Genomic DNA, 26075 nt, shown 5'->3' with positions numbered 1-26075 from the left:
CTTCCTTCCTTCCTTCCTTCCTTCCTTCCTTCCTTCCTTCCTTCCTTTCTTTCTTTCTTTCTTTTTTCTTTTTCTTTTCTCAGACTCCACTGATAGTGCATGATACCATGCAGTATTTGTCTTTCTCTGTCTGACTTATTTCACTTAGTATAATGTCCTCTTAAGTTGATCCATGTTGTTGCAAATGGCAGGATTTCCATCTTCCTTGTGGCTGCATAATATTCCATTGTGTTTATATATACCACATCTTCATCTATTCACTCATTGATGGACACTTAAGTTGTTTCCATATCTTGGCTATTGTGAATAATTCCGCAAATATGGTGTGGGATTGCCGGATTATATGGTAGTTCTGTTTTTAATTTTTGGAGGAACCTCCATATTGTTTTGCATAGTGACTGCACCAGTTTGCCTTCCCACCAACAGTGCACAAATGTTCCCTTTTCTCCACATTCTCACCAATACTTATTTCTTGTCTTTTTGATAATAGTCATTCTGACAGGTGTGAGGTGATGTCTCATTCGGGTTTTGATTTGCATTTCCCTGATGATCAGTGATGTTGAGGACTTTTCATGTAGGTATTGGCCACTTGTATACATCTTCCTTGGAAAAATGTCTATTCAGTTCTTTGTACATTTTTAAATCAGATTATTTGTGGTGCTTTCTTTCTTTCTTTTTTTTTTTTTTTTTTGCTGCGGAGTTGTATGAGTTCTTTATGTATTTTGGACATTAACGCTTTATCAGATATGTCATTTGCAAATACTTTATTCCATTCCATTGGTTGCCTTTTCATTTTGTTGATGTTTTCCTTTGCAGAAGCTTTTTAGTTTGATATAGTCCCACTTGTTTATTTTTGCCTTTTTTTTTTAAAGATTTTTATTTTTTTATTTGAGAGAGAGAGAGAATGATAGAGAACACGAGAGGGGAGAGGGTCAGAGGGAGAAGCAGACTCCCCGCTGAGCAGGAAGCCTGATGTGGGACTCAATCCCGGGACTCCAGGATCATGACCTGAGCTGAAGGCAGTTGCTGAACGAACTGAGCCACCCAGGCGTTCCAAAACTATTTTTGCTTTTGTTGCTTTTGCTTTTGGTGTCAAATCTGAAAAAAAAAAAAAAAATCATAGCCAAGACATGTTTATTTTTAAAATTTTAAATCTTTTTATTCTAGGTTTGCATTTTTATACTTGCTATATACTATTTAAGCATATGTATTTATCAGGTAATTTTAAAAAACTGCTTGTGAGAGGTCATTACTTTGAGAGCATAACAATAGGAGATTTAATGGATATAATTTTTGCAGGATGACATACCAGAGCTGGAAGAATATTTCCTTGTGAATTTAACTTATGTTGACCTTATCATGGCTCCTTTAACTTCATTTCCTCCTAGACTAGGTATGATATTTGTTTGTTTGTTTTTGTTTATTCACTTCAAACAAAGTAAAGTTATTTATTTTTTAATCAAAAGTGTTAACTGTAATACTTGTTAATCTCACTATAGAAGAAAATCTGGTGAGCTTTTAGATTTATTTTAATTTAGACACTATCATCTATGGCAGTTTTATATATTGTAGATTGTAAATACATTTAAGAATTATTTATTGTAGGATGCTTTTTAAATTTTACAACTATTTATAACCAAATTTGTAATCTTCAAAATAGAATTAGTTCTTTGGGAGGCATTTTTCCTTTTAAAGTTTCATTTGCTGTTTTCATTAGATCTCCAAACTATCAGATGATTTTATTTTCCTTTAGGTTAAGCAGAACTTTTGTTTGTTTGTTGTGTTCTCTGCTTCTTTTTGACCTTTTACCTCTTTCTTTTCATGCTTTAGAAAAGACTCAGTTAATTCATTACAGACTGAAAGGTAAAACTTGAACCTCAGTATAAATTTATGTAGATTAAAAAGATGTATTCTTATTTTAAAACGCAAACTCTTTTTGCAGTTTAGACATTTAATATTGGGGATTTTATGTGAAATTTGTAGGTATGATAGCCCAGGAAGTGGTGGCGATGAATAGCACTGTGGTAGCCTCTTCCCCATACCTTGGTTCGAAGGTGGTCTGGACAGGGCGGGAAATTAGTCTGGGTTAAGGGAGGAGAAGCATGGCCAAGAGGAGTGAGCTAAGGAATTAGGGGTTCCTCATTCACTTTTGAGGCTCAGTTGGACAACTTTGAAAATAATGGAAGGGAATAATCAGTTTTTAACATATTATTATTATTTGAAAAGTTTCTGTTTTTTTTGCAAAAGAAATATATGACTCCTGGGACTAGGCTGTTGATATCAGGCATTTATTACAAGATATTTATGCTGAGAAAGCTAACAGATACTTCATATTTCTTTAAACTCATATTAGAGGTAATTTAAATAGTTTAACTTTTGTTTAGTGCTTTCTAATGCCCTTGTTTCAAGTGCTTTATATGTTAGTACCATCATTCCTTCTACTTTCACATTTTACAGATGAGGGAGCTGAGGCTTCGAGAAGCTTAATTACATGCCCAGAGTCACACAGCTAGGAGATGCTGGAGCTGGGCTTGTGCTTTGTAGCCTCTAGTCTGATGGGCAAAGATTTTGATTTTGTATTCTTTTTTTTTTTTGACAATGCTGACTTCACTCAGAGAATTACACTTTCCCTATCCTTTCCCTGCTTAGGCAGCTGCCATAAGTATCCTAAGAGTAAGGTAGAGCATCTGGATTTTAAAAGGGAAAGGACAAAAATATTAAAAAACTAAACAGGAACAGGGTTGGTTAATATTTCAAGACTGAATAATGAATGTTGGTAACATACTGAACTTGGCAGACAGAGTACAAGATAAAAAGGGATAAGAGAAATTTACTTCAGTCTCAACCTCTGTCCCCCTTAACCTTTTCCCCATCTTTCCCTCCTGTCTCAACTTGTATCCCTGTCTCTCCCTGCATCTCCTTCTTAGACCTGTATTTTTCTCTGCAGCACTTTCTGCTTGTCTCTTCCCATTTCTTTCTCTTTTCTTGCTCTTTCTACTCCTTTCAGTGGTCTCTATTTTCCTTTCCTCTTTCTATTAAAATTATAGAAGTAAAGCCTAATCTCAGGTGCTTATTTTATACTGTTCTCAGTTCATTCGATTTCTATAAGTCAGTACTCTTGTTAGCAAAAAGTTTCCTTAATCAAATATCATAAACATTTATATCTTCACTTTCTTAAACATCTTTTGAGTAATGTTGACAACATCTCTATATTAGAAATTATGTAATCTCTATGTCAAATAATTCTCTTCTTAATCATTTTTTTAAATTTAAAAATATACTTCTGTGTTTTTTTCAGATTTGGAGGGCTTGACTGCACAAATTATTATTGATGCCAGTGATGGTACTCGAGGCATAATTGAATGGCAACATAGCAGGTAAGACCAAGGCTGTGTGAGAGTCCTTTTCTGAGTTTCAGATTCTTTATCTACTGAATAAAAGCTTATAAGGAGAAGACTAATGTATTCTGTTTATTTTAGGTTCGAAGTCAATGAAACCAAAGGAAGTTTAACATTGGTAGCCCAGAGGAGCAAAGGGACTCTTGGCCGCGTTTCCTTGTTTGTGTATGCCCAGAATTTGGAAGCACAGCTGGGGCTGGATTACAGCTTCACCCCAATGGTGAAATCCTTGAGAATTATAGTGATTTGGGTTTTGTATAAGTAAATTAATCTTAAAGTAATAAACTATTATATATTCCATAATAAATTAGGGCAGAAGACTTCTACATTGTGGAATAGCTTCCTTCACTATTTTAGTAAAATATGTAAATTGAATTTTTAGTTCTAAAGATTATTCTGTATTTTATTTCATTCATCATTTTGTTTTAATATTTGATATTATTTTATTCACTACCTTATTGCAATACTTGATAATGGAGAACACAAGTTATTGTGTCAAAGAATTTTTGTCATTATATTTATATCAGAGTGTTCCAGAGTGTTTCTTGTGCTTCTTGAAAATTTTAAGTCTTTTATTTCTTTGTTTTAATTTACTGAAACATCATTAGTGTTTTCAAATGCTTTTTGTCTCTTGATGCCTTTTATTCCTTAGTCAAATGTTTACTTTCTTCTCTTCTCCACAGATTTTACTTTTTAAACTTAATGTCAATTTAAATAAAAAGAGATCAAAAATAAGGGAAAAATCCCTTATTTTTATTAAAATAGCTTAATTTCACATTGCCAGCCATATTGTATTTCTTGCCAAATATTCTATAAAAACTCAACAGTGTATTTAAATATAATACTGTCTACTTTTACTTTCTTGACCAGATTCTTCATTTTGTTGATGGAGAAAGATATAAAAATATTGACATCATGATTCTTGATGATGACATTTCAGAAGGAGATGAAACATTTCAGCTGATTTTAACAAATCCTTCTCCTGGACTTGAGCTGGGAGAAAAAACAACAGGTATTTGATAATTTCTTATACAGTTCACTCTCACTCATGCAGTTTTCCTGATATGGAGGCAGATGTAAAGGGATTAGAGAGTCTTGATGGCTTTCTGTGCTTAGAATTAAAAATATTTTAAGCTAGACATTTTGGAATTCCTGTGTCAGTATAACAGTGCTTCCAGTCTGTGGTTTTGTGTGTGTGTGTGTGTGTGTGTGTGTGTGTGTATAAAACAAAAAAGTAGGTTGGTAGAAACGATAATATTAAATCATTTCTGCAGCTATTATAGGTTTTATTTAATTTTTAAATGAATGTCTTTCATTTGGAATTTGATTTCTGCTCTGGTTTCCTATTTAACAATAGAGGGATTGACAAGGCTTTAATGTCATCTCATTGCTGTAGTATTTCCACATAGAGTTGAAGTATATTGATACTTAAGATAGTATGAGAGCCATAATTCTTTGGTTGGAACAGTTGGACCTTGTTATGAAAACTCATCCTAGTTTACTGCTTGTTAAATATCATACTGACTGCTTAGGGAAGGTTAAAAAAGAGAGGAGACTTCATGGAAATCCAAAACTACAGGATTGGAAGGGCTCTTTAAAAGTTACTTAATTTAGTTCCTGTGGTGATACATAAATCAGGTGGATTTAAGAAGACCAGGGGTTGACTGACTCTTCAACCTCTTATTTTAGCTAGTGGCTGATAGTTCTTCGGGATTCCCTTAATCTAATTAACCTTTGTATTCCTAAATGATTGGCCTTTATGTGAAAAAAATCTGTAATAGTAAAAAACTTTGTAGTTTATAGTAAAAAAAATGAAACAACCTTGAATAACCCAAAAACTAGTTTTCATTTTTATTGCCATATTAATGAAACAAATTGATATTTCTGAGTCTTTAGAACCTTTCTTGAGTCTGTGGCCATTGTTTCAAATTCAAAGAGTATGTGCTTTGACAGTAGGTTTTAATTTTAAACTATGCCCCATTAATCAGCCTTCAGACTATTTCCAAACTTCCATAAAGTTTCAGTAAATATTCTTATATGTAAATCTTTGTATATATTAGCAATCAAGATCATCTGTTGAGTAAGAGCTTATATTTTGAACTCTTACAATAGTTTAATAATTTTTTTCTCCTGGTTTTCTAAGAAGACAGTCATGTTGTCTAGAAAATAGTGTTATTTCCGACTCTTTCTTTTCATTGCTCTTGTACCTGTTACCTGGTTCATAGCTCCAGGACAATGCTGAATAGTAGCAGTAATTATGGCAGGCGTTATTGTCTTGTTTCTGTTATTAGTGGTTACCCTTCTGATGTTTCAACATTGAGTTAGGTATTTGTTACTGGCTTCCAAGGTGGAGGAGCAAGCTGCCTTTTATTCCAAGATGACTGGTTATTTTTATATCATGAATAAATACGGAATTTTATTAAATGCCTTTTAGAATTTCCCTTGTTTTGAAGGTGGTCTAGAGAAGAGTCGGCCTAGTTTATAATGAAACATCTACTTTTAACTTATAACCCACTCTATTTTCATTTATTTCTTTAATATTTTTATTTCACCAGCCTTAATTACTATCCTTGCTAATGATGATGGCCCAGGAATCTTATCATTTAACAACAGTGAGCACTTTTTCCTGAGAGAACCAACAGCTCTCTATGTCCAGGAGAGTGTTGCAGTATTGTACATTGTTCGGGAGCCTGCACAAGGACTGTTTGGAACTGTGACAGTTCAGTTCATTGTGACAGAAGTAAATTCCTCAGTGGAGTCTAAAGATCTGACCCCTTCCAAAGGCTACATTGTTTTAGAAGAAGGTGTTCGCTTCAAGGTATAGTATGAGGCTTTAATGAGAATGAATAATGTTTATGAATAATTTTTTCTTAGAAGAGCACCCTAGGTCCTAGAAAGAAAAAAATATGTACTCCCAGCTTAGATGACAGGATGATTAGATTACTGTGTGAAAGTGTTAACAGTGCTTATCTAGTCTGCATAGAGCGCTGCTAGAGAAATTTGCTCTGTTAATAAGGTAGTGGAATCTACAAATAATAAGGAAAATGTACATAGTGCTGTCCTAAATGTTAACTATTTAGGTAGCATACTTCACTTTATATTATTCTTAAAACATAAACTAAAGGAAATTCTGAGCCATTTAATGTAGTCACCACCCTAGCCAGTCATTCTTTTGGCCACATTTTCAGTTAACAAAATATAATTGCTTACTTTAGCCTGCTTATGTGAGAGGCAAGTATCCTAGGTGAATAGGAATAGCTTATTGAAGAAAAAATGCTGGATTTAGGGTTAATTATAAGTGATTTATACTTACAGAAGTTTACCTTCTGAAACTCCTTTTTTTGTATATTGATAATTTTCCGTTCCTGCAACTAAATCTTATTTTTTAAAACACAGTTGAAGTTTAAAATAGCTAATTGCATTAGCGTAAGATATTTTTCAAGCCTGACATATAAAGTATAATAATTGTAAAGTAATATATTTAAAATTATTTCATCTAAAAACAGTCTACCCAGTAATTAACCTTCTTTGTGATCAGTTTGTATACACTTCAACACATTCTGAATTCATATTTATTTTCATGTCCAATTTTTTCATGTTTTAGGAAATTTGAACCTTTGATTTAAGAATATTTACATCTTGATATAGATATAAAAGAATTCAAATTTAAAGTATTTGATGGGGGTGCCTGGGTGGCTCAGTTGGTTAAGCATCTGCCTTCGGCTCAGGTCATGATCCCAGGGTCCTGGGATTGAGTCCCACGTCAGGCTCCCTGCTCAGCGGGGCCTGCTTCTCCCTCTCCCTCTGCCTGCCACTCTGCCTACTTGTGCTCTCTCTGTCTCTCTGTCAAATAAATAAATCTTTAAAAAAAATAAAGTATTTGATGAATTTTCCACTGCTTTACATTCTCAGGCTTTTTCTTCTTTTTAAAAATGTTTTAAATTTTATTTATTTAATTTTTTGTATATTTTAATTTTTATTATAATTTTATTATGCTTTTTTTCTTAAAAGACTTTTTTCACAGTGTGTTTAAAGATCTTTCTGTTCATTAGGCAAATTAAATGTTAGAGCAAATGAGATTAAATAGATTTTTCTTTCATCTACATAACAGTCTTTTTCTCCATGTTTTTATTTTTAGATATAAATAGTAAAGTCCAAAAATCTCAAATGCATGGGTCAATGACCTTAAAAATAAATATACACTGGGGGCGCCTGGGTGGCTCAGTCGGTTAAGCGTCTGCCTTCGGCTCAGGTCATGGTCCCGGGGTCCTGGGATCGAGCCCCGCATCGGGCTCCTTGCTTTGCGGGAGGCCTGCTTCTCCCTCTCCCTCTGCTGTTCCCCCTGCTTGTGTTCCCTCTCTCTCTCTCTGTCAAATAAATAAATAAAATCTTTAAAAAATAAATAAATAAATAAATAAATAAATATACACTGATGTGACCACACCACTCAGATTAGTATATTGAGCATTACCTCTCCCAGAAGTTTCCTTCTTGTTTCTTGCCCTTGCCAGGGGAAACTACTTTCTGGTTTCTGTCACTGAAGACTCATTTTGCTGATTCTTGAACTTCATATAAATAAAATCATATAGTGTGTACTCTTTTGTGTCTGGATTTTTTTGGTCACCATAATTTTTGAGATCTGTTTGGTTGCACACATCAGTAGTTGGCTCTTCTTTATTGCTGAGTAGCACTGCATTGAATAGACCACTATTTGTTTATCCATTTTTCTGTCGATAAACATGTGAGTTGTTTCTAATTTGTACTTATTATGGCTATAACTGCTTTTTTACAGTGAATCCTATACCAGAATGAGATTAATGCAGTTATGTAGCTAGGGCAGGATTGAGAGTTAACAAAAATCAAGACCTAAATTTGTTTTTTTAATCTTAATGTTATTTTTAAATGTCATAAAATTTATTTTTAAACACTTAGTGCAATATATCACAGTGTTGAAAATCTTGAAAGTGGTAACTTGAAACAGTTGTAACTATTACATATTATGGGGATCAGTATTAAAATAAAAAAGTGATGTTTTCCAAACATATTATTTTGTTGTCAAAAAAGGTTTAGCAGATCTCTTTGTATGTATGTTGCAGAAATACTGTAGTCTAGTAACTTTATCTTTTGATTTTGTTTTCAGGCCTTACGCATTTCCGCCATATTGGACACCGAACCAGAGATGGATGAGCATTTTGTTTGTACCTTGTTTAATCCGACTGGAGGTGCTAGACTTGGGGCACATGTTCAAACCTTGATAACAGTTTTGCAAAATCAGGCCCCTCTGGGGTTATTCAGTATCTCTGCAGTTGCAAATAGGTACAGTTTATTCTTAAGGAAATTGTCACTTCTGAAGCTAGGTAGGAAATATCTTTTGACGTAAAGAAAATGGAGAGGGAAATTGATCTCTGACTATTTTAAAGAGGACTTTTAAAATGAGCTCTGGCAGATAGATCCGGGAGGTTTATGCCCTCCTGTAACAAGGAGCATTAAAAACCTAATCATGTCCTGTATAATGGTATTATTAGAATTCTTATTTCTTCAGAATTCACACTTTCAGGTAAAGGTTTGCACAATTTTGTATTTTCAATAATAGTAAAAAGCAAGAAATAATATAAAAATATTTAGCTGTTTAAACCAAATGAATGACTCTTCAAGCATATATTAACATGGTTGTAGTTTGAAAATTCCTCTGGAAGCGACCACATATTTGTTTTTTTATTTCTTAGAAATACTCCAGTAGATCTAATTTTAGTAATAAGCTAAGAATTTCTGGATTCATTTTTTTTCCTTGTGATATGTTTTTAGTTTATATGAGAAGAAACTTAGGAGTGACAAAGGTTTATTTATTTTTTAGAATATATAGTATGTTGTTACTGAGTCTTGAGTATTTTCTTAAGATCATAGTATCAGATTGTAGTGCTTTTTTAATCCTCATAAATGAATATTTTGAGCTGTAGAGTCTAATTTTCCAGTCATGTGATGTTTGTGGATGGATCTCACCTCGGCTTATATATTTAGAAGTATATTAAATATATGCTAGCAATGTGATGTTTATATTTAATATGTAGAAATTATATTCTTTTTCTGCTTTCTGCAATCCATTTTTTTTAGAGCCACCTCTGTAGACATTGAAGAAGCCAACAGGACTGTATATTTAAACGTGTCACGCACTAATGGCATTGATTTAGCTGTGAGTGTGGAATGGGAGACAATGTCTGAAACAGCCTTTGGCATGAGTACGTTTGGTTTCTTGTAAGAACAAAATTCTGTAACCAAGAAAGATTGCACGTATCAGATGTACATTCCCCCCCACCCCATGTATCTTATGGATCTGTTGAAAATGGAGAACAGATATCTAATTCTTTTATCATAGCCACAAATATTTTATTAAGAGCCTATCATGTGCCAGGCATGATATTGAACTTACGGTGTTTAGAATATAGGAGGAGACAGAAATAAACCAAATAAGTTAAAATTAGTTTAGTTTAAAATTAGAATAAATGTTTTAAAGGAGTAATTCTAAAATTAGTGTGTAGTTTAAAATTAGAATAAATGTTTTAAAGGAGTAATTCTAAGTGTTGTGAGAACATAAGGGAATGCTTCCCAGGAGTATCAGTGTTTGAACTAGGACTGCATGATGTATAGGGATTGATTCTACAAAGACCTGAGTTGGAGGGTCACTGGAGGGAAAGTGAGAAGCTATTCAGGCACACAAGTCTAGAGGCATGAAAGAGCGTATAAGTGAAGAACCGCCAAGTGGACATTGGGGTTAGAAATAAGGGGACGTGTTGAGGTTGAAGAGCTAGGTAAGACCCGATAGTTCGAGAGCTTGAAGAATATGTTATGCACATTAGTCTTTATTCTAGGGTTAATGTGATTTAGGCCAGCAGGAGGGTTGCCATGTATATTTGTGGGGTGGTAGGATCACATTTGTATTTCAGAGATGCCATTCTTGGTACCATTCAAAGAATGAATTGGCACAGAAGAAAAGAGAGGATAAAGGGAGGCAAACAAAAGGTCGACAGCCCACATGCTAGCGAGGACTAGCATCTATCGATTGGGGATGAAGGAGATACCAGAGATGATTCCTAGATTTCTAGCTTCTATGGTTAGATGGAGAGTCATGCTCTTCAATAAGAAAGGGAGTACTGAATGAGGACTAGGTATTACTTTGGTGAGGGAGAGTAAAATGTGTGTGATTTAACACATTTTGAATTTGAGATACTTTTGAGAAGACGTTTCTCCAGACTCAAAGGAAAGTCTCTGTTGCAGAGATTTGGAAATCTTCAGCATGTATATTGTATTTAAAGTCATGGAAATTGATGTAAAAACCTGGAAAGAGGGACTGTAGGTAGAGAAGGAAAGAGGACCCAGATTGGGCTTAGTAGGCTCAAACTGAGTTACTAAAGAGAGGAGGAGGATGTAGCAAAGAAGATGGAGTAGACCTGGTGAGAAACCTGGGGGATATGGGATTGCAGGCAGCCGCACAAGAGTATTTGAAAAAGGAAGGAGTGGTAACTGTGTCAGTTGCTGGTGTAGAAGCCCCCAGTAAGATGAGAACCAAAAATATATCCCTTGTAGTTAGCAATAGAGAAGGAATAAAATAGCAAGAGCTGTTTGTATAGAGGGATAGGAACCGAATAACATTTTGAGTGGAGGTAAGGGAATGGAGCCCTCCAATGTATGCAACTTTTCAGGAGTTTTGACTGAGAATGTAGGACCGAGCAAAGGTGGTGATGTGGTGTAGGATTCAAGGGGGTTTCTTTGTTCATTTGTTTAGTTGGGAGAGACCTAAGCATATTTACATGTTGATGGAAAAGACCTAGTAAGTAGAGAGAGATCGAATATTTAGAACAGAAAGGGATAGTTAATAGCGGTATGATTGTCTAAAAGGCAGGAGGAGGTGGAATCCAAAAAAGAAAGATTATGATTTCTACTTCAGAATTATCTCATTATTGTTTGGGATCTGCATGCATTTTTGGAAGTACTTGTGAGAGTATATGTTGGAGATTCTTAAATGTCAGCATTGTTTGTTTTTCATTCACCATCTTCCTGAATTATGGGAGGGAAGCATTTGGGCAGATGGTCAGGCCTTAATGTCAGACCTTCAGACTCAATGCAAAAACTGCGGTGTACCTTTAAAAGATGACAAAATAGGAATGAAAAATACTGGTTTTCTAGGAAAGGGAATCGCTAGTGGGTACTACATATGAGGCATTGACATGATTGCTTGAACTGCTAATCTGAAAATGATCAGTAATTTATAAGGGGCCTAGATTTCAACCTTGACATTTGTTCTTGCTGTTCACACCATTAGCTAAAGTTTTAAAAGAACTTTCTTTGGGAAACTGCTATAATAAAACATAGAGCTTTTTAAAAATTACTCTTCATGGGATAGGGATTTTTTGTTTTTCTCTGTTTAAATGTAGTACAAAATTTTAGGACATGTACCTGTGATAGCATGTTGATTAAAAACTTGACAGCCATTTAAAACAGGTGAGTCTGCTTTGGCGTTCTTAAATATATAACCTGTAAAGTGAGGAATCATTGGATGGGCATAGTTTCAAATTAATAGTGTAAGTTTTTAAAACGCAACATTTAGCATGTTTCTATAAAACTGTATATTATTTTAAACATTTCTCAATTATATTTTCATCATCTTTATGAAAGTTAATAAAAATCATTTTGAGCATATTTCCCTTTAAAATATACATTTAGCATTTTATTTTACTTATTTTATTTATTATTTTTTAAAAGATTTTATTTATTTGTCAGAAAGAGAGAGAGAAGAGAGAGAGAATGAGCAGGGGGAGGGAGAGGGAGAAGCAAGCTCCCTGCTGAGCAAGGAGCCCAATACTGGACTCAATCCCAGGACCCTGGGATCATGACCTGAGCTAAAGGCAGCGGCTTAACTGACTGAGCCACCCAGGCATCCCACATTTAGTATTTTAAATACACTTTGGAAAAATCTACATGGGTTTAGTGTAGAGTTTTAACAGTTTTTTTTTTAAAAATTGTTACTTTTAGTTATTTCTAAGTTCTCTAGCTTATATTTTCTCTGTCTGACAGACACACACACATCATAGAAGGATCTTTATTTCTGGTAACAAACTCACTGGTCTTGCTGTTTAAGCAATAAACTTGGCATAGATAAAGTTTTGAAGGTTTTGTACATTAACAAATCATGATTTACGTATTTCAGGGGGAATGGATGCTGTGTTTTCCATAGTTCAGAGTTTTTTGGAGGCATCGGCTTCTGGTTGGTGTTTCTTTACTTTGGAAGATTCACTATATGGTGTAATGTTAAGAAAATTGTCTTCTACTATTTATCGATGGCAAGGGATTTTTATTCCACTTGAGGTAACCATCAGTCATTTTATAGTACATAAAATAAAATGTACATGTGAATTTTGGATGTCTCTTGAATTACTGTTATTTCTTATTTCCTAGGATTTAAATATAGAAAATCCTAAAACTTGTGAGGCCTTTAATATTGGTCTTTCCCCTTACTTTGTGATTACTCATGAAGAAAGAAGTGACAAAAAGCCTTCTGTTAACAGTGTCTATACATTCACATCTGGATTCAAATTATTCTTGGTAAAAAATATCTTCATTTTTTGTAGGTTGCTTTATTTAAAGGAAAAATCAGATTTGTAAGATTGAGCTAAATGGAAGATAATATATGTTCTATATTAATGTGAAAGGTTTTTTTTTTTTTTTTTTTGCAAGTTGATACACATTTTAACAGAGTGTCTTAATTCAGGGATATTTTTGTTTGTCTTGAAATGATACCTAGGTATGCATACCTAGTGCTCAGAATGATTTTTCAAGTTTTGAACTTTAAATACTAACTCATACTATTACTGTATTCAGAGCCTTTCCTAGTAAAATTCTCCTTTAAATATTTATTCCCATGGTTTTGTCTTCCTTGCAGGTACAAACAGTCATTATTTCGGAAACTTCTCAAGTAAAATATTTTAGTTCAGACAATCAAGATTATTTAATTGTCGCAAGTCAAAGAGATGATTCTGAGTTAACTCAGGTTTGATTATTTTAAAGTGAATTAAAAAAAAATGCTATATTTGAAACTCATCAAAGATGTAGTCTGTAAGTTTAGTATAAAAAAAAACCCCATAATTTGGTTGTGGTAAAGTAGCAAAGTAGAGTGTAGATGTTAATTAGTCACAGTTAATTTTTAAACAGTAGAATTGTAAATATTGTTTTCAAGAGCCAGAGCAAGTGTAGTAATAAGCATGAACATTTAATCAGAATTTAATGGCATTGAAAAATGTTATGGAGAAAAATCACATAACTGGACAGATGGTATAACTAAAACTTCATGATTAACATTGCCAGATGGGCACTTAACATCACGCCAGAAATTCCACATTTCTCAAGTAAACGACATCTCATAATCCTAATAATGCTTATTTGATAATTTTCTCACTCCTCAGACTCCTGTACCTGCTTCTCATCTCCTCATTTTTGCTAATGACTTTGATGACTAAACTGCTTTCTGGAAGGAGCTTAGTCATCTTGCCAAGACCAAATTTGGAAACCTTCTTGCAACATAGTTTTATTCCTCCATCCTGTTACGGAGGAAGCTTTCCTTCTATAAAAGCCAGGCTCCTCTGGCCATCAGAAGGTTTGGTTACTCCCTCTGTGTGTGGCATCACTAGCATCTCTATTGGATTATACTAGTCCGCATAAATGCACATCTCCAAGCTTCAAAGGGAATTTCTCTCCTCATTTCACCCCCTTCTACTTTGTTTTCTTCCTTTCCTCCCCTCTGTGGTAAGAAACCTTGAAGGAATTGTCTACCTGCTTTGTCTTACCTCATGGTTACTGATGACAACTGGGTCGCAAATTCACTGGATGTTTTTCTGTCTTTGTCTTAGGCTGCTTCCTGTTAGCATGTGACAGTCACCTCATCCTCAAATTTCAGCCACTTCTCCTCTTCATTTCTATGATACCACACGTTCTCCTCCTGTCTCTGTGCCGCCCTTCCCAGTCTCCACTGCTACTTCCTCTTCCCTTTTCTGAACTCAGATGTCTTGGAGTTGTCCAGGTTTAGTTTTAGTTCAAATTTCTTTCACTCACTCCAGGTACTTCTATCAATCCTCTGTCTTTAGGTATCAGCTGTAGGCTGTCTTCCACTTTTCTTGGTAGCCTTTTCTCTAATTTCTAGACTTACATATCTAACTTCCTATTGGCATCTCCACATACATATGTTTTAAGTATCTAAAATTTAACATATCCCAAACTGAACTTTGATTTTCTCTGTGAAACTTGTTGCAGTGCTTGCTTTCATCTCAGGAAATGGCAGCCTCATAAATGCAATTGCACAAAACAAAATGCTGGCACACATCTCCCTTGATTATTCATTTTTATTCATTCACATCTAATTTATTACTGTTTTTGATTATATCTCCCAGTAATGTTTTGAAGACAGAGATTTCTTTCCACCTCTCTTTCTCTCTCCGTAGTCCAGCTTCCATCATTTCTCACCCACACTGTTGGAGTTGCTGCCTAGCTGGTCTCTGAACTTCTTCCCTGACTCCTCACATCCATTCTCCATCAAGGAGCTGGAGTAGTCTTTTAAAAATATTAATTATTTCACGTTTTTCCTCATTTTAAAACGATTCAATGATTTCCAATTATACATAGGATAAATTCTAAGTTATTTAACATGGACTATAAGTAGCATAACCTTAGTTATTTATCTACCCAGCACAGGACTGGATTATGTCTGTTGTCCTGAGGTAATTGTCAGTATTGTCCCTTTTCCTCTGTAAAGGATCCCCGTTATACATTATATGGTCATCCTGACAAAAGATACCTCATGATCTTACCTCTCCATTCTTACTGTCTCCATTCCCTCAGGACAGTCAACTTCCTTCTAGTTGGACCAGTCTTCATTCAGCTTATGACAAACATTTTCTGCCTTAGAAATTTTGTCATGTCATTCTTTGTAACTTTATTTCCCTAGTAACACCCATAATTCTTTATCATATCCCAATTGTTATCTTCAGCATTTGTCTCAACTGAATAATCATACATTTATTTAATCATTGATGTATTTATCATTGGCCTTTTCCTATCAGTTAATAAGATCTATAAGGGGAGAGGCCACTCTGTCCATAACTCTTAGCATAATGCCAGGCCCACATAGGTTCCCAATTGTTGACTGAATAAATATAATTCTTTGTGCAATTGACCAGATTGTGTAAGAAACCAGGTGGATTCAGGATTTTCTTTTAATTTTAAATATATGAACACTCACCTTAAAACCTTGTGTACATTGCCACCTTCAGGACTAAAGAGTTTTGGTGTTTCTTTTTATATCCTATTGCTTAAACAGTGGGTAAGGAATGATATTATAGCATCAGAAAATTTCTTATCCAGATCTGAATTTTTCATACTTAAATGACTTTTCTCCTAGTTTTGGCTTCCCCTTTCTCTTGCGGTGACCAACCCTTACCCAGATGTATATTTGAGATTGATTTATTTTCACGTAACTTCTTTTTCATTTATTTCTCTGTGTGTGCTTATACACACACACACACACAGATAAAAAGAGCAGTGAGAGAGCATCAGTTCTGATATTTTCTCTTTTATGAAAGTATCCTCCTAGTAATAAAGGGGGGGGGCTAGGAGACGGAATATATGATATTGCTTAAATTCACACAAATGCTAAATTCCTAGTCACGAAGGGTTTTGTATTTGAACATTTCCCACAGGTCTTCAGATGGAGCGGAGGAAGCTTCACGTTACATCAGACACTCCCTGTCCGAGGTGTGCAGAGCATAGCCTTGTTCACCAGAGGAGGCTCTGTGTTCTTAGCCATTTCCCAGATTAATGCCAGGCCAAATTCCCTTTTACTCAGATGGTCTGGCAGTGAGTTTATTAACTTTCAAGAAGTGCCAATCAATGGGACAACACAAGTTGAGGCCTTGACTTCAGGCGATGATATTTATTTAATTTTTGCCAAAACTGTCTTTCTAGGTGAGAAGATAATAGTGTTTGTAATGCATACATAGTTGTCAAAATTATCTAGCATTCATGTAATATGTTCTTTATGAAAATATGTAGCTCTTGGAATAATTTTTTGCTAATCCATTTCTTGATGGATAATGTACTGACTGTCAGCTGCAAGTGGATTTTGGAAAAAAAAGACCACATTTTAAGTGATACGTGTATAATCTGTAGATTATGAGCTACTGCTTTAAAGTTATATTAAAATAAAATTGGGGATGGGCATGTAAAGTGAAAAGATCTATGAAAAGATATCTGAAGATCTTATATCCAAAGTGCAGTGACATTTTATGTGACTATCCTTGAGGAGCCATGGGTAATTTATAGCAGTAATAATTAGTGCTCAGCAACTTTTGATAAGACTATTTGAAAATATTCTCTGAATATAAATATGCTCTCTTCTGCTTAGTGGAACTTTCATGGGTAAAATTTCAACATTCCTAAAAAACAGAAAATGTGTCATTGTTCTTTCTTTTATATCAGATCCTGATTAATCAGTGGCCAGCCATTTATGTACTTCATGTGGTAAATGTAAAAAGACTTTTGAAGTGTTTCCTATTAGGCCGTATTTTTGTTTAATTAAACTAATTTGGAGGAATATCCACTAAATTTGTTTTTTAAATTAAATTTGATATTTTTATTATTTTTTTTACTGTGTAATTTTGTCATTTTTTTCCTGTAACTTTTGCCTTCAGATTTGACTTTTATTCCATTATTGTAGGAAATCAGAATTCAATTGATATTTTCATCTGGGAGACAGGACAGCCCTCTTTCAGATATTTTCAATCCCTGGATTTTGCTACTGTTAATAGGATCTACTCCTTTACACCAGCTTCAGGAATAGGTAAGGGTTTTTAAACTGCTAACTAATCTGAAATGCAGTGTGGAAAGCTAGAATAATTTTAATTGTATTGAATTAGAGATAGTATCACATTGCCAGACACTAGGTATTTTAATAAGGATGTAAAATCAAGATCTTAACAGAAATATTTCTGGAAATCCTAGAAATTCAAAAGGACTACTACTTTTAAAATGGGCATTGTGCTTGAGAAGAATCAGAATAACTGAAATATGGCAGAAAATATTAGTGAAGGATATAGTAAGATAATATATTCTGTCTAGAGAAAAATGAAGAGTGACATTACATATAGTAATATGTTTTAAATATGAAAATATAAGAGGATAGCAGGTATCTGCATTGAAGTGTTTTTTAAAAGTCAGAAAATGATTGTAAGAACTCTGCAGTCCTTGTTCACTCTCCCATCCTTCTTCCAGTCTGATCCTTTCTTGGTTTTCTGTTCTTTAATCCACATGTTTTTAATCAGAAACATAAGCAATAATTTTATTTGGAGTGATTTCCAAAACAAAGTCTGTTAGTGAGAAACCAAGGGGTGAATGTTGTTTGGAGGCCACAGGACCATTTCAGAGTTGGTGAAGAATCAGGTGGGTGGGCCCATGGTAATAAGGCTCAGAAGGCAACACCAGTTGGCATGGTGATCCTGGGGGACTGCCTCCCAGAGCAGGGGTGAAGAATGCAGGGGGCATGCTCAGTGAGTCAGCATGTTTCCTGTTGAGGTGCCCAGAGAAACTCAGCAGCCAAACCAAGTGACTCAACCTGTGAGTCTGGATGAATCAAAGTCCCGCTTTTAAACTGAGACATAGCAATTGTGTATGAATTAAACAGTACCATTTATTGATTAGGCATTATATGTAAGTCATTGTTTAAAGTTATGAAGAATTCCTTGCCTTCAGAGGTTTAATGTCTGGTTGGAGAAGCAAGAAAAATATTAACACATTAATTCAAGATAGAATTCCAGACCCATTTGCTCTGTGAATGGTAGAATTGAAGGGGTCTCAGAGGGGAGCTTGAACTAGGCCTGGATAGGCTGGTAGGAAATGTTGTGGGTAGAGGGAAAGATGTGAGCAAAAGAAAAAGGTAGAAGTATATATGACGTTGCGGGCACAATGAGCAGACTAGAGTGCTGGGGACAGAGGATTTGACTCAGAATGTAGTGGTGGTAAGGTTGGAAACATACACTATCGTCTGTACAAGAAGGTCTGGCATGTCAGGCTTAGGATTTGATCTGTGTTTGATGGTTCAGTGGTTCCCAAATATTTTTGTCTTAGGAACTTTTCAACCTCTTAAAAATTTAAAGATTTCATGTGGATTCTATCTACTGATATTTATTGTATTAGAAATTAAAGAGGAGAAATTTTAAAGATACTTATTAATTCAATTGAGAATGATAGCAGTGAACTCATTACATGTGAATGAAAATAGCATGTTTTATCTGGATTCTCATGTCTGCGTCTGTATTCTACTTACTGTAATATTATCGGTCATATGGCCTCTAGAAAATCCCACATACGCTCATGAAAGAATGAGAATGTTGTAGACAAATGACATCTTAGTATTACTACAAAAATAGTTTTGACTTCACAGACGCTCCTGAAGTGTCTCAGTGACCATGAGAGGTTCAGGGACTATGCTCTGAGCATTATTGGGGTAGAGAAATCCTTGAAGGCATTTCAAAGGCAAGTGATGATCAAAGGCATGTTTAATAACTCCACCTAGCTTTGGTGTACAGAATATGCTGGATGCAATAGTTTGCAACTGCCCAGGCAAGAGTTGATATAGAAGCCTCTGTGGGTGGTTAGAGATGTGGCACTCGAAGAAATCAGTTAGAGATTTAGATTTTGGAGACATCAATACGTTCAGGTAGTTGGACTCATAAAAGCTAGTATCTATAAAGTAAATGATATTGAGAAGAATAGAGGATTTAGCACAAATCCAGGAGTCTGCTCTTGTTGGTTTTCTCCTAGGTGCCTGGCTGTAGCTTTCTGTATCAGGCACTGTAATCCTTAGACACTGTCTCCTGAAGTCGCCTGCACTGCTGACCAGGACTCAGATCTTATTTATCTCTCACCTTTTATGGGTTATCTATCTCATTGTGCTTTCTTTCCATATGCCCTACCCCCCCTCAGCCCTGTGTCCACACCACGTTCTCCCAGACTCTGGTCTCTGTGCATCTGGACTGTTACATCATTGTCTGCCCTCCACTCCAGATTCACTCTGCTGTCAGAGTCCTGTGTCTGCCTCTGTTCTGAACGTCCTCTCCGTAAATAACTTCTCTTTATTTGTCAGACTCTGACAGGCCATGAAGCTGTGATGTTATCCTGTGAAGTACAGCTCTGGGGCTTTCTTAGCATTTACTCAACAATTGATTTACTACATAAATTATGTATATTTCATCATGTATTTGTTTAGTTTGTGTCTACTTGTCCTTTAATTCTGTGGCTTTATTATTTTTGCTTTTCTTGTACCTCAAGTTTTCAAGTGGACTAACTGTATCTACTTGAATCACTTATTATAATTCAAAATAGTTTCCTAATGAATGTTTTTAAGGATGACAAGTGCTGCCTGAATGGGCTGTTAATTGAAGTTATAGAACTCCCTTTAAAGATTTTTAAAGAAATAGAATAGGCACACTTTCTAAAAGAATTTATGAAAAATTCTGCCAGAGGCTTGTTAAGGGACCCATTGTGAGGTCTTTTTATTTCTTTTGTTTCTGTGACTTGAGGTGGTAGAAGTATGAAAAGATTATAAGTAATTATTTAGAATGGCTTATTATAGATCCCCTGAAAGCTGAAATTATGCATTAAATAATATTCAAGGACTTTCTTATTTTGAATATGTCAAATATTAGATTGGAGCCATGACTGTGAGGATTACATATTTATTCTGCTTAATGACTTGACAGAGATTATTGGGTAGAAACTTAATTCTTTAAATGGAAAAGGAAGAATGAATATGATAAAGGCTGCAAGGACATATAAACTTATCTTTCCCTTCTTCCTTCTCTCCTTCGTTATTTAATAGATTTTTAAAATGCCACGTACGTACCAGGCATAGTGGTAGGCCCTGCGGAAACGAGGGTAAACAAAATCTTTTATACCCCCGGCTCTGGAGAAGTTTTAACATGCAATAGGGAAGGGTGACACGATGTATAATAACACAAATAAGTTTCTAACTACAAACAGGTAACTGCTATCAGAGGATAAAGTGCTCTACTACCACAAAATGGAGAAAACTTGACCGGGTCTAAGGGATGCTTAGAAAGCTTCTGTAAGGAAGAGCCATTTAATAAATCTGCTGGAAAGACACTCACTCCTACCCTTCTCCTTCTTTTCCCAACACTCTCCTCTTCACCAAAACGATCACCTTTGAAAATCATCATCTGTGGAAATCATTTGGATGAATTCATCACTCTTTCCATCCCTGTGTAGTCACCATAAGAAGCCCAGGCCCCCTTGGGAGAAAGCGACTCATCCCATCTGGTCTGTGCATGCTCTGGACCACATAAGCCCTAATTTCCAGACTAGGGACTCAGCTCTCTCCTCCCCCAACTCCCCAAACCCTTCCACAGTGTCCCCCAGAACAGTTACGTTCTGGAACTTTTCTCCTCAGAATGCCCCTCATGTCCTTGCACTGGAATCCCGCCCTGTCCTGAGGACGCTGCTTCCCACACAGCCCTCTCTGGCTGTCCTATGTGTTACTGGTTTCTTCTCCCAGATCTCTAAGTGCTAGGAATGCTCACTCTCGCACTCCGTCCTGGGACTTCTCTATGTTCACTCACTCCTTAAATAATCTCAGCCAGTTGCCTTCCTTTGGAATACTTTTGTTTATTTATAGTTTTGCTAACTGGAAGGGAATTCTGTAATCAGTACCAGTTAAAATTCTGTTCCCCAGAGTAGGGACTTAAGGGTTTTTTATCCTTATAAACTCCTGACCCAGTTCTATGATCTTGAACAGTACAAACGGCTATTTTCTGAGAAAACGCTCTCTGCATACAAAAATGCAGATTTGAGCCCCGTACATTTCCTACTCTGAATGTCTCATTATCTATTTGCTGCCTTCTCATACTTATCAGATTGGGAGGAAGTGAATAGGGTATACCTCTGAGGATTAAGATACATAATCAGTGATGCTCAGAACACTTTACGATTTTGGTTGAGCCTGTAGATTGATTGATTGATTGAGACTGTAGAATCATTTAAACTTAGGAGATGTTTAGATCCCTCTGAAGAATTTGCTCTTTACTGAATATCTTCAGTTTTACAGAGCTGTATGAAAAATATATGATCATTTTTAAAAAGCAAGTTCACTAATAACATTTTTCTTAATTTTTACCTTTTATGCAACATTTACTAACCTGCAATAGTACTTAAATAATTACCATAAATAAACATAATGAGTAATTCTTGGTATTTAAGAGTAGGAATATGGATCTTCCATTGTAACCTTATAGGCTAAAATTTTCATGGTTTCTAGTTCTATGTGCTGTTTTAATAACCAAACCCATCTTAGTTGATATCGTTATGTTCTGATGTGTTTCTTCAGGTACTGGAATTTGTGCATGTTTCTGGTTGGTTTCTCATGCTTCTCCCTAGTTTTAAGTCTGAAGATTACTTAGTGGCATGTACAGTGTAGTAAGCTCCCTGACTCCAAATTTCCCTTTCTATACAATGTACTAAGCTCCTCTCGCCTCCATATTCGCTGATGTTTGCCATTGTGTTGAATCATTAAGAGCACGTTTTCCTACCAACATTTCAAAAAGCATTGGCAGCATATACTCTGAGATCATAAATTTGTTCAGATCCTTTGGCCTAATTATCACCTTTAAGAATTTATAAAGTGAAGGGGCACCTGTGTGGCTCAGTCGGTTAAGCGTCCGACTCTTGATCTCAGCTCAGGTCTTGATCTCAGGGTTGTGAATTCAAGCCCCACATTGGGCTTCATGCTGGGTGTGGAGCCTACTTAAAAAAAAAAAAAAAGGAATTTATCAAGTGAAAAGAATTAATAACTGTCTCTAGTTAATATTGAAAAATAAAATAAACAGTGTAGAGAAATTAAGTATATTTTAAAGATCAACTCTATGCATTAAAATCATAAATTTGAATGCTTTGTAGCAACACCTAAGAAGTGCCATATAAATATAGGATTAAGCATTTCAATTAAGAATTTTTTTGTATTTAGTCTGTTTATAATTATGCTCATCATGAATTCTTACGGATGGTGACTGGAATGGAAAATATAAAAATGAAACATTGAGTTGTGGGATTATGCATATTTTTCACTTTAAAAAATATCCTACCATGCTATCCAACAAATAAATACCGAGATGAATAAAAGAGTCCACAATCCATTTGGGCTTTACTATCCAGTGGTTTCTTATTTATTAAGTGGATTGTGGGTTTACTGTTAGGCTGGTTTGGTCACTCCACAGCATTTAAAAAATTACTATTTACATTCAGTTATTTTAAATAATATTTTGATTTTCAGAAATCAGGTCATATTTAGTTAATCCAGAAATCAAAATGGAACTTTGAGTGTAGAAAAGTTTTGCTTTGGTACCCTGATGGGGAGGGTGTGCGGTGACATTCACGTTTCACTGTAGTTGCCTTTTCTTTCCTTCCTACAGTCCACATCCTTTTTATTGGCCAAGCTACGTCTGCTCTTTACTGCTGGAATTCAGAGCTGAATCAATTCTCTTTTATTCTGGAAGCCCCTTCTGCTCATGATGCAGCTTCTGTTACAGTAAAGTCCTTTAATTCAAGCAAGAGTTTAATCGCTCTAGTGGGAGCTGTCCACTCACACATATATGAGCTGGCCTTCATCTCGAGTCAGTCTGACTTTATTCCTAGGTAGGTTCAGCATTTTATGCAAAGTCTCTTTATGCTCACCATAGTTTTATATGGCACCTAATTTCTAAGTGTTTATTTAGTGACTGGAAATATACAAAATATAAGAGTAATTTATAATCTAGAAATTTGGTTGTAGTCCATAGTTCTTATATCTACTTTATGAAGTTAATCAGTATTATGAACATTTTATGTTATAATTTTATTTATGAAATATGATTTTTCCAAATGTTTAATATTAATCAGTGTTTTGAGAGTTTTATGGGTTTGTATATGTATATGCCTGAGATCTGTTGCAGCTGATTTACTTGATATACTTCTTATGCTAGTTCAGGTGAACTGATATTTGAACCTGGTGACAGAGAAGCTGTAATAGCGGTAAACATCCTTGATGATACAATTCCAGAAGAAGAAGAATCCTTTAGAGTTCAGCTTCAAAATCCCAAAGGAGGAGCAGAGATTGGTATTAACAGTTATGTAAAAATAACTATTCTGTCTAATGATGATGCCTATGGAGTCGTTGGATTTGCTCAGGTAAAGATCCCACACTTAGAAATCAAAATGATTTATTCATTGTATTCATTTATTTATTTTAAAGCTTTTATTTATTTATGTATTTATGTATTTATTTATTTATTTAGAGAGGGAGGGAGAGCATGGGAATGGGGGGAAGGGCAGAGAGAGGGAGGAGGAGCGAGAATCTCAAGCAGACTCTGTGCCAAGCACAGAGCCTGATGCGGGGTTCGATCTCTTGACCCTGAGATCATGACCTGAGCTGAAATCAAGAGTCAGACACTTAACCAGCTGAGCCACCCAGATGCCCCTATTCATTGTATTTATATATTAGATATTGTCAGCATTCTGTCCTACTTTGAATATCTTCAGCCTTTCTCCTTTCTCTTTCCCCATTTCACCCTCTGCCCCACTCTGCATTTTATTGTGAACTTTACTGTTGTCTTATAATTTCTATTCCTACACACTGAAACCTCTGAATCGACTTGTCCTAAACTTTTTAATGTAGTGATTCCTCTTACAAGATTGAATTTGAAATGTTACTAGTTGGCCTTAGTCCTGGAGTTTGGCTCCAGTGTTAGCCTTATCTCTAGGGGGTAATGATGAAGCACATTCCAAATAGACTATATACTGTGTTTTGTCACATGCATCACCTACAAATGTATTACTGTCCTTTGTGTATTGAAGGAGAAAGAGAGAGAGAGAGTGGGGGTTATGTTTGTAACTGTACATGCATTGTACACATGGGGGTGGTTTCCCCTGAGGAAAGAGAACTATGCAGATCTTACCAGGTCGACTTCCATGCTCGGACTTCATATTCCTTAGCAAAAGGACACCCATCTATATTGCATCATTTAGCCCTATTTGCCAACTCTGTCTTGATTTCTTAACTCGAGTTACAGCTGCAGCTATCATGCATTGTTCTCTGAAATATTCTGCAAGTAAGGAAAACTCAGCTAAAAGTGGTTTAGACACCAAAAACATGTCCACAGAGAAGATGGGCCTCACGGTTGGATACTTTACTGTGTCACCATGGCTCAGATTCTTTGCATTTCTCCACTTTGCCAACATAAAGTTGATTCTTCATTTGGTTGTTTGAAAGCTGATGTTATTGTTAGGGCCACTGCTTTCTTGTTTATGTCCCATTGGGGAGAAAGAAATGTGGCACTTGGGGCAAGGAAGAGATTTCCCAAAAGCCTCTAGAAAACTTTTCTTATGTCTCATTGGCCATAACTAACAAAGCCATTCATTCATCTGTTCATTAATTTATTCATTCATGTAGCAGTTATTTAACAAACACCTACTGTGTACCAGGTACTGTTTCCAGATGCTAGAGATATATCAAGAAATAAAATAGTAAAAAATCTCATATCCTCATTTCTCTGAATTGTGGAGGAGGCAAAGGGAGACAGACAGTAGACGAAGACGTGCGAGACACCTGTACTCTGTGTGATGGTAATAAGTGCCCTGGAGGAACGTTAGGCAGGGAGGACAGATGGAGATTGTGAGGTGGGGGTGGAGGTTGTGTGCAGAGAAATAAAACATAGGCTATCAGGGAGGGTGGCACTGAGGAAGTGACCTGAGGACGAAGGCCTGGAGGAGACAGGGGAAGAACATTCAAGGCAGGGGGAACCATCAAGAGGAAAGGCCCTGAAGTGAGGCCTCACCCATCTGGTGCAGCAAGGAGGCCACTGTGGCTGAAGTCAGTGTACGAGGGAAAGAGGAGGCCCAAGAGGTGAAGGGCCAGGGCTCTGTTTCCGGCTTCCTCAGCAGCGCCCACAGGTTTATGACTTGCTAGGAGGACTCAAAGGACTCAGGGTTTAGTCATACTCATACTATGATTTATTACAGTGAAGGGGATACAAAGCAAAATCATCAAGGGAAACGGCATGTGGAGTAGAGGTGCAGAGGAAACCATGGCAAGCTTCCAAGAGCTCTCTCCCAGGGGAGCCACGCAGCACACACTTAATGCCCCCAGCATTGAGTTGAATTCTGACAGCATGTGAGAGGTGTTGCCAACCAGGGAAGCTCCTTAGAGACTCAGGGCCTGGGGTCTTAACTGGGGACTGATGATGCAGGCACTCTCAGCCCGACACATGCCAAAATTCCAGACTGCCAGAATGAAAATAGGTGTCCAGTATAAACCACATTGTGTGCACAGTTCAGGCACAGGGAGCCAGTGTGAGTTCCGGGAATGGTGGGAATCCTCCCGGAACTCAACGTCCCAGACATCAGGTGAGGGCCAACTTTAGAGCAGGCCTTCCAAGGCTAGCAGGGAGGCTACTGTGTGAATTCACGGCTGCACGAGCCCCTGAGTACCATCATGAAGTTCGTCCCCGAGGGAAAGGGTTGGAGTGGAAGAGCAACTTGATCTGACCCACATTTGAAAAGAACCATTCTGGCCATAGAATAGACTAGATAGTAAGT

The 26075-nt window shown here is 36.1% G+C and overlaps 1 protein-coding gene across 1 annotated transcript in view; it reads left to right on the top strand.

Moving 5' to 3' along the window:
• Nucleotides 1-26075, top strand: part of ADGRV1 (adhesion G protein-coupled receptor V1) — a 538587-nt gene that overhangs the window by 150205 nt on the left and 362307 nt on the right. The window contains exons 38-51 of the mRNA XM_032403550.1: nucleotides 1300-1393; nucleotides 3299-3377; nucleotides 3480-3618; nucleotides 4269-4410; nucleotides 5954-6216; nucleotides 8539-8714; nucleotides 9510-9634; nucleotides 12601-12758; nucleotides 12849-12995; nucleotides 13333-13440; nucleotides 16139-16403; nucleotides 17155-17277; nucleotides 22916-23138; nucleotides 23465-23669. Coding sequence (XP_032259441.1) covers nucleotides 1300-1393; nucleotides 3299-3377; nucleotides 3480-3618; nucleotides 4269-4410; nucleotides 5954-6216; nucleotides 8539-8714; nucleotides 9510-9634; nucleotides 12601-12758; nucleotides 12849-12995; nucleotides 13333-13440; nucleotides 16139-16403; nucleotides 17155-17277; nucleotides 22916-23138; nucleotides 23465-23669 — 2247 coding nt within the window. The remainder of the gene's footprint in view (nucleotides 1-1299; nucleotides 1394-3298; nucleotides 3378-3479; nucleotides 3619-4268; nucleotides 4411-5953; nucleotides 6217-8538; nucleotides 8715-9509; nucleotides 9635-12600; nucleotides 12759-12848; nucleotides 12996-13332; nucleotides 13441-16138; nucleotides 16404-17154; nucleotides 17278-22915; nucleotides 23139-23464; nucleotides 23670-26075) is intronic.

This window comes from Phoca vitulina, unplaced genomic scaffold (assembly GCF_004348235.1).
Source record: "Phoca vitulina isolate PV1807 unplaced genomic scaffold, GSC_HSeal_1.0 scaffold6, whole genome shotgun sequence".
Lineage (NCBI taxonomy): Eukaryota > Metazoa > Chordata > Mammalia > Carnivora > Phocidae > Phoca > Phoca vitulina.
This window is presented reverse-complemented; position numbering and strand designations above follow the sequence as displayed.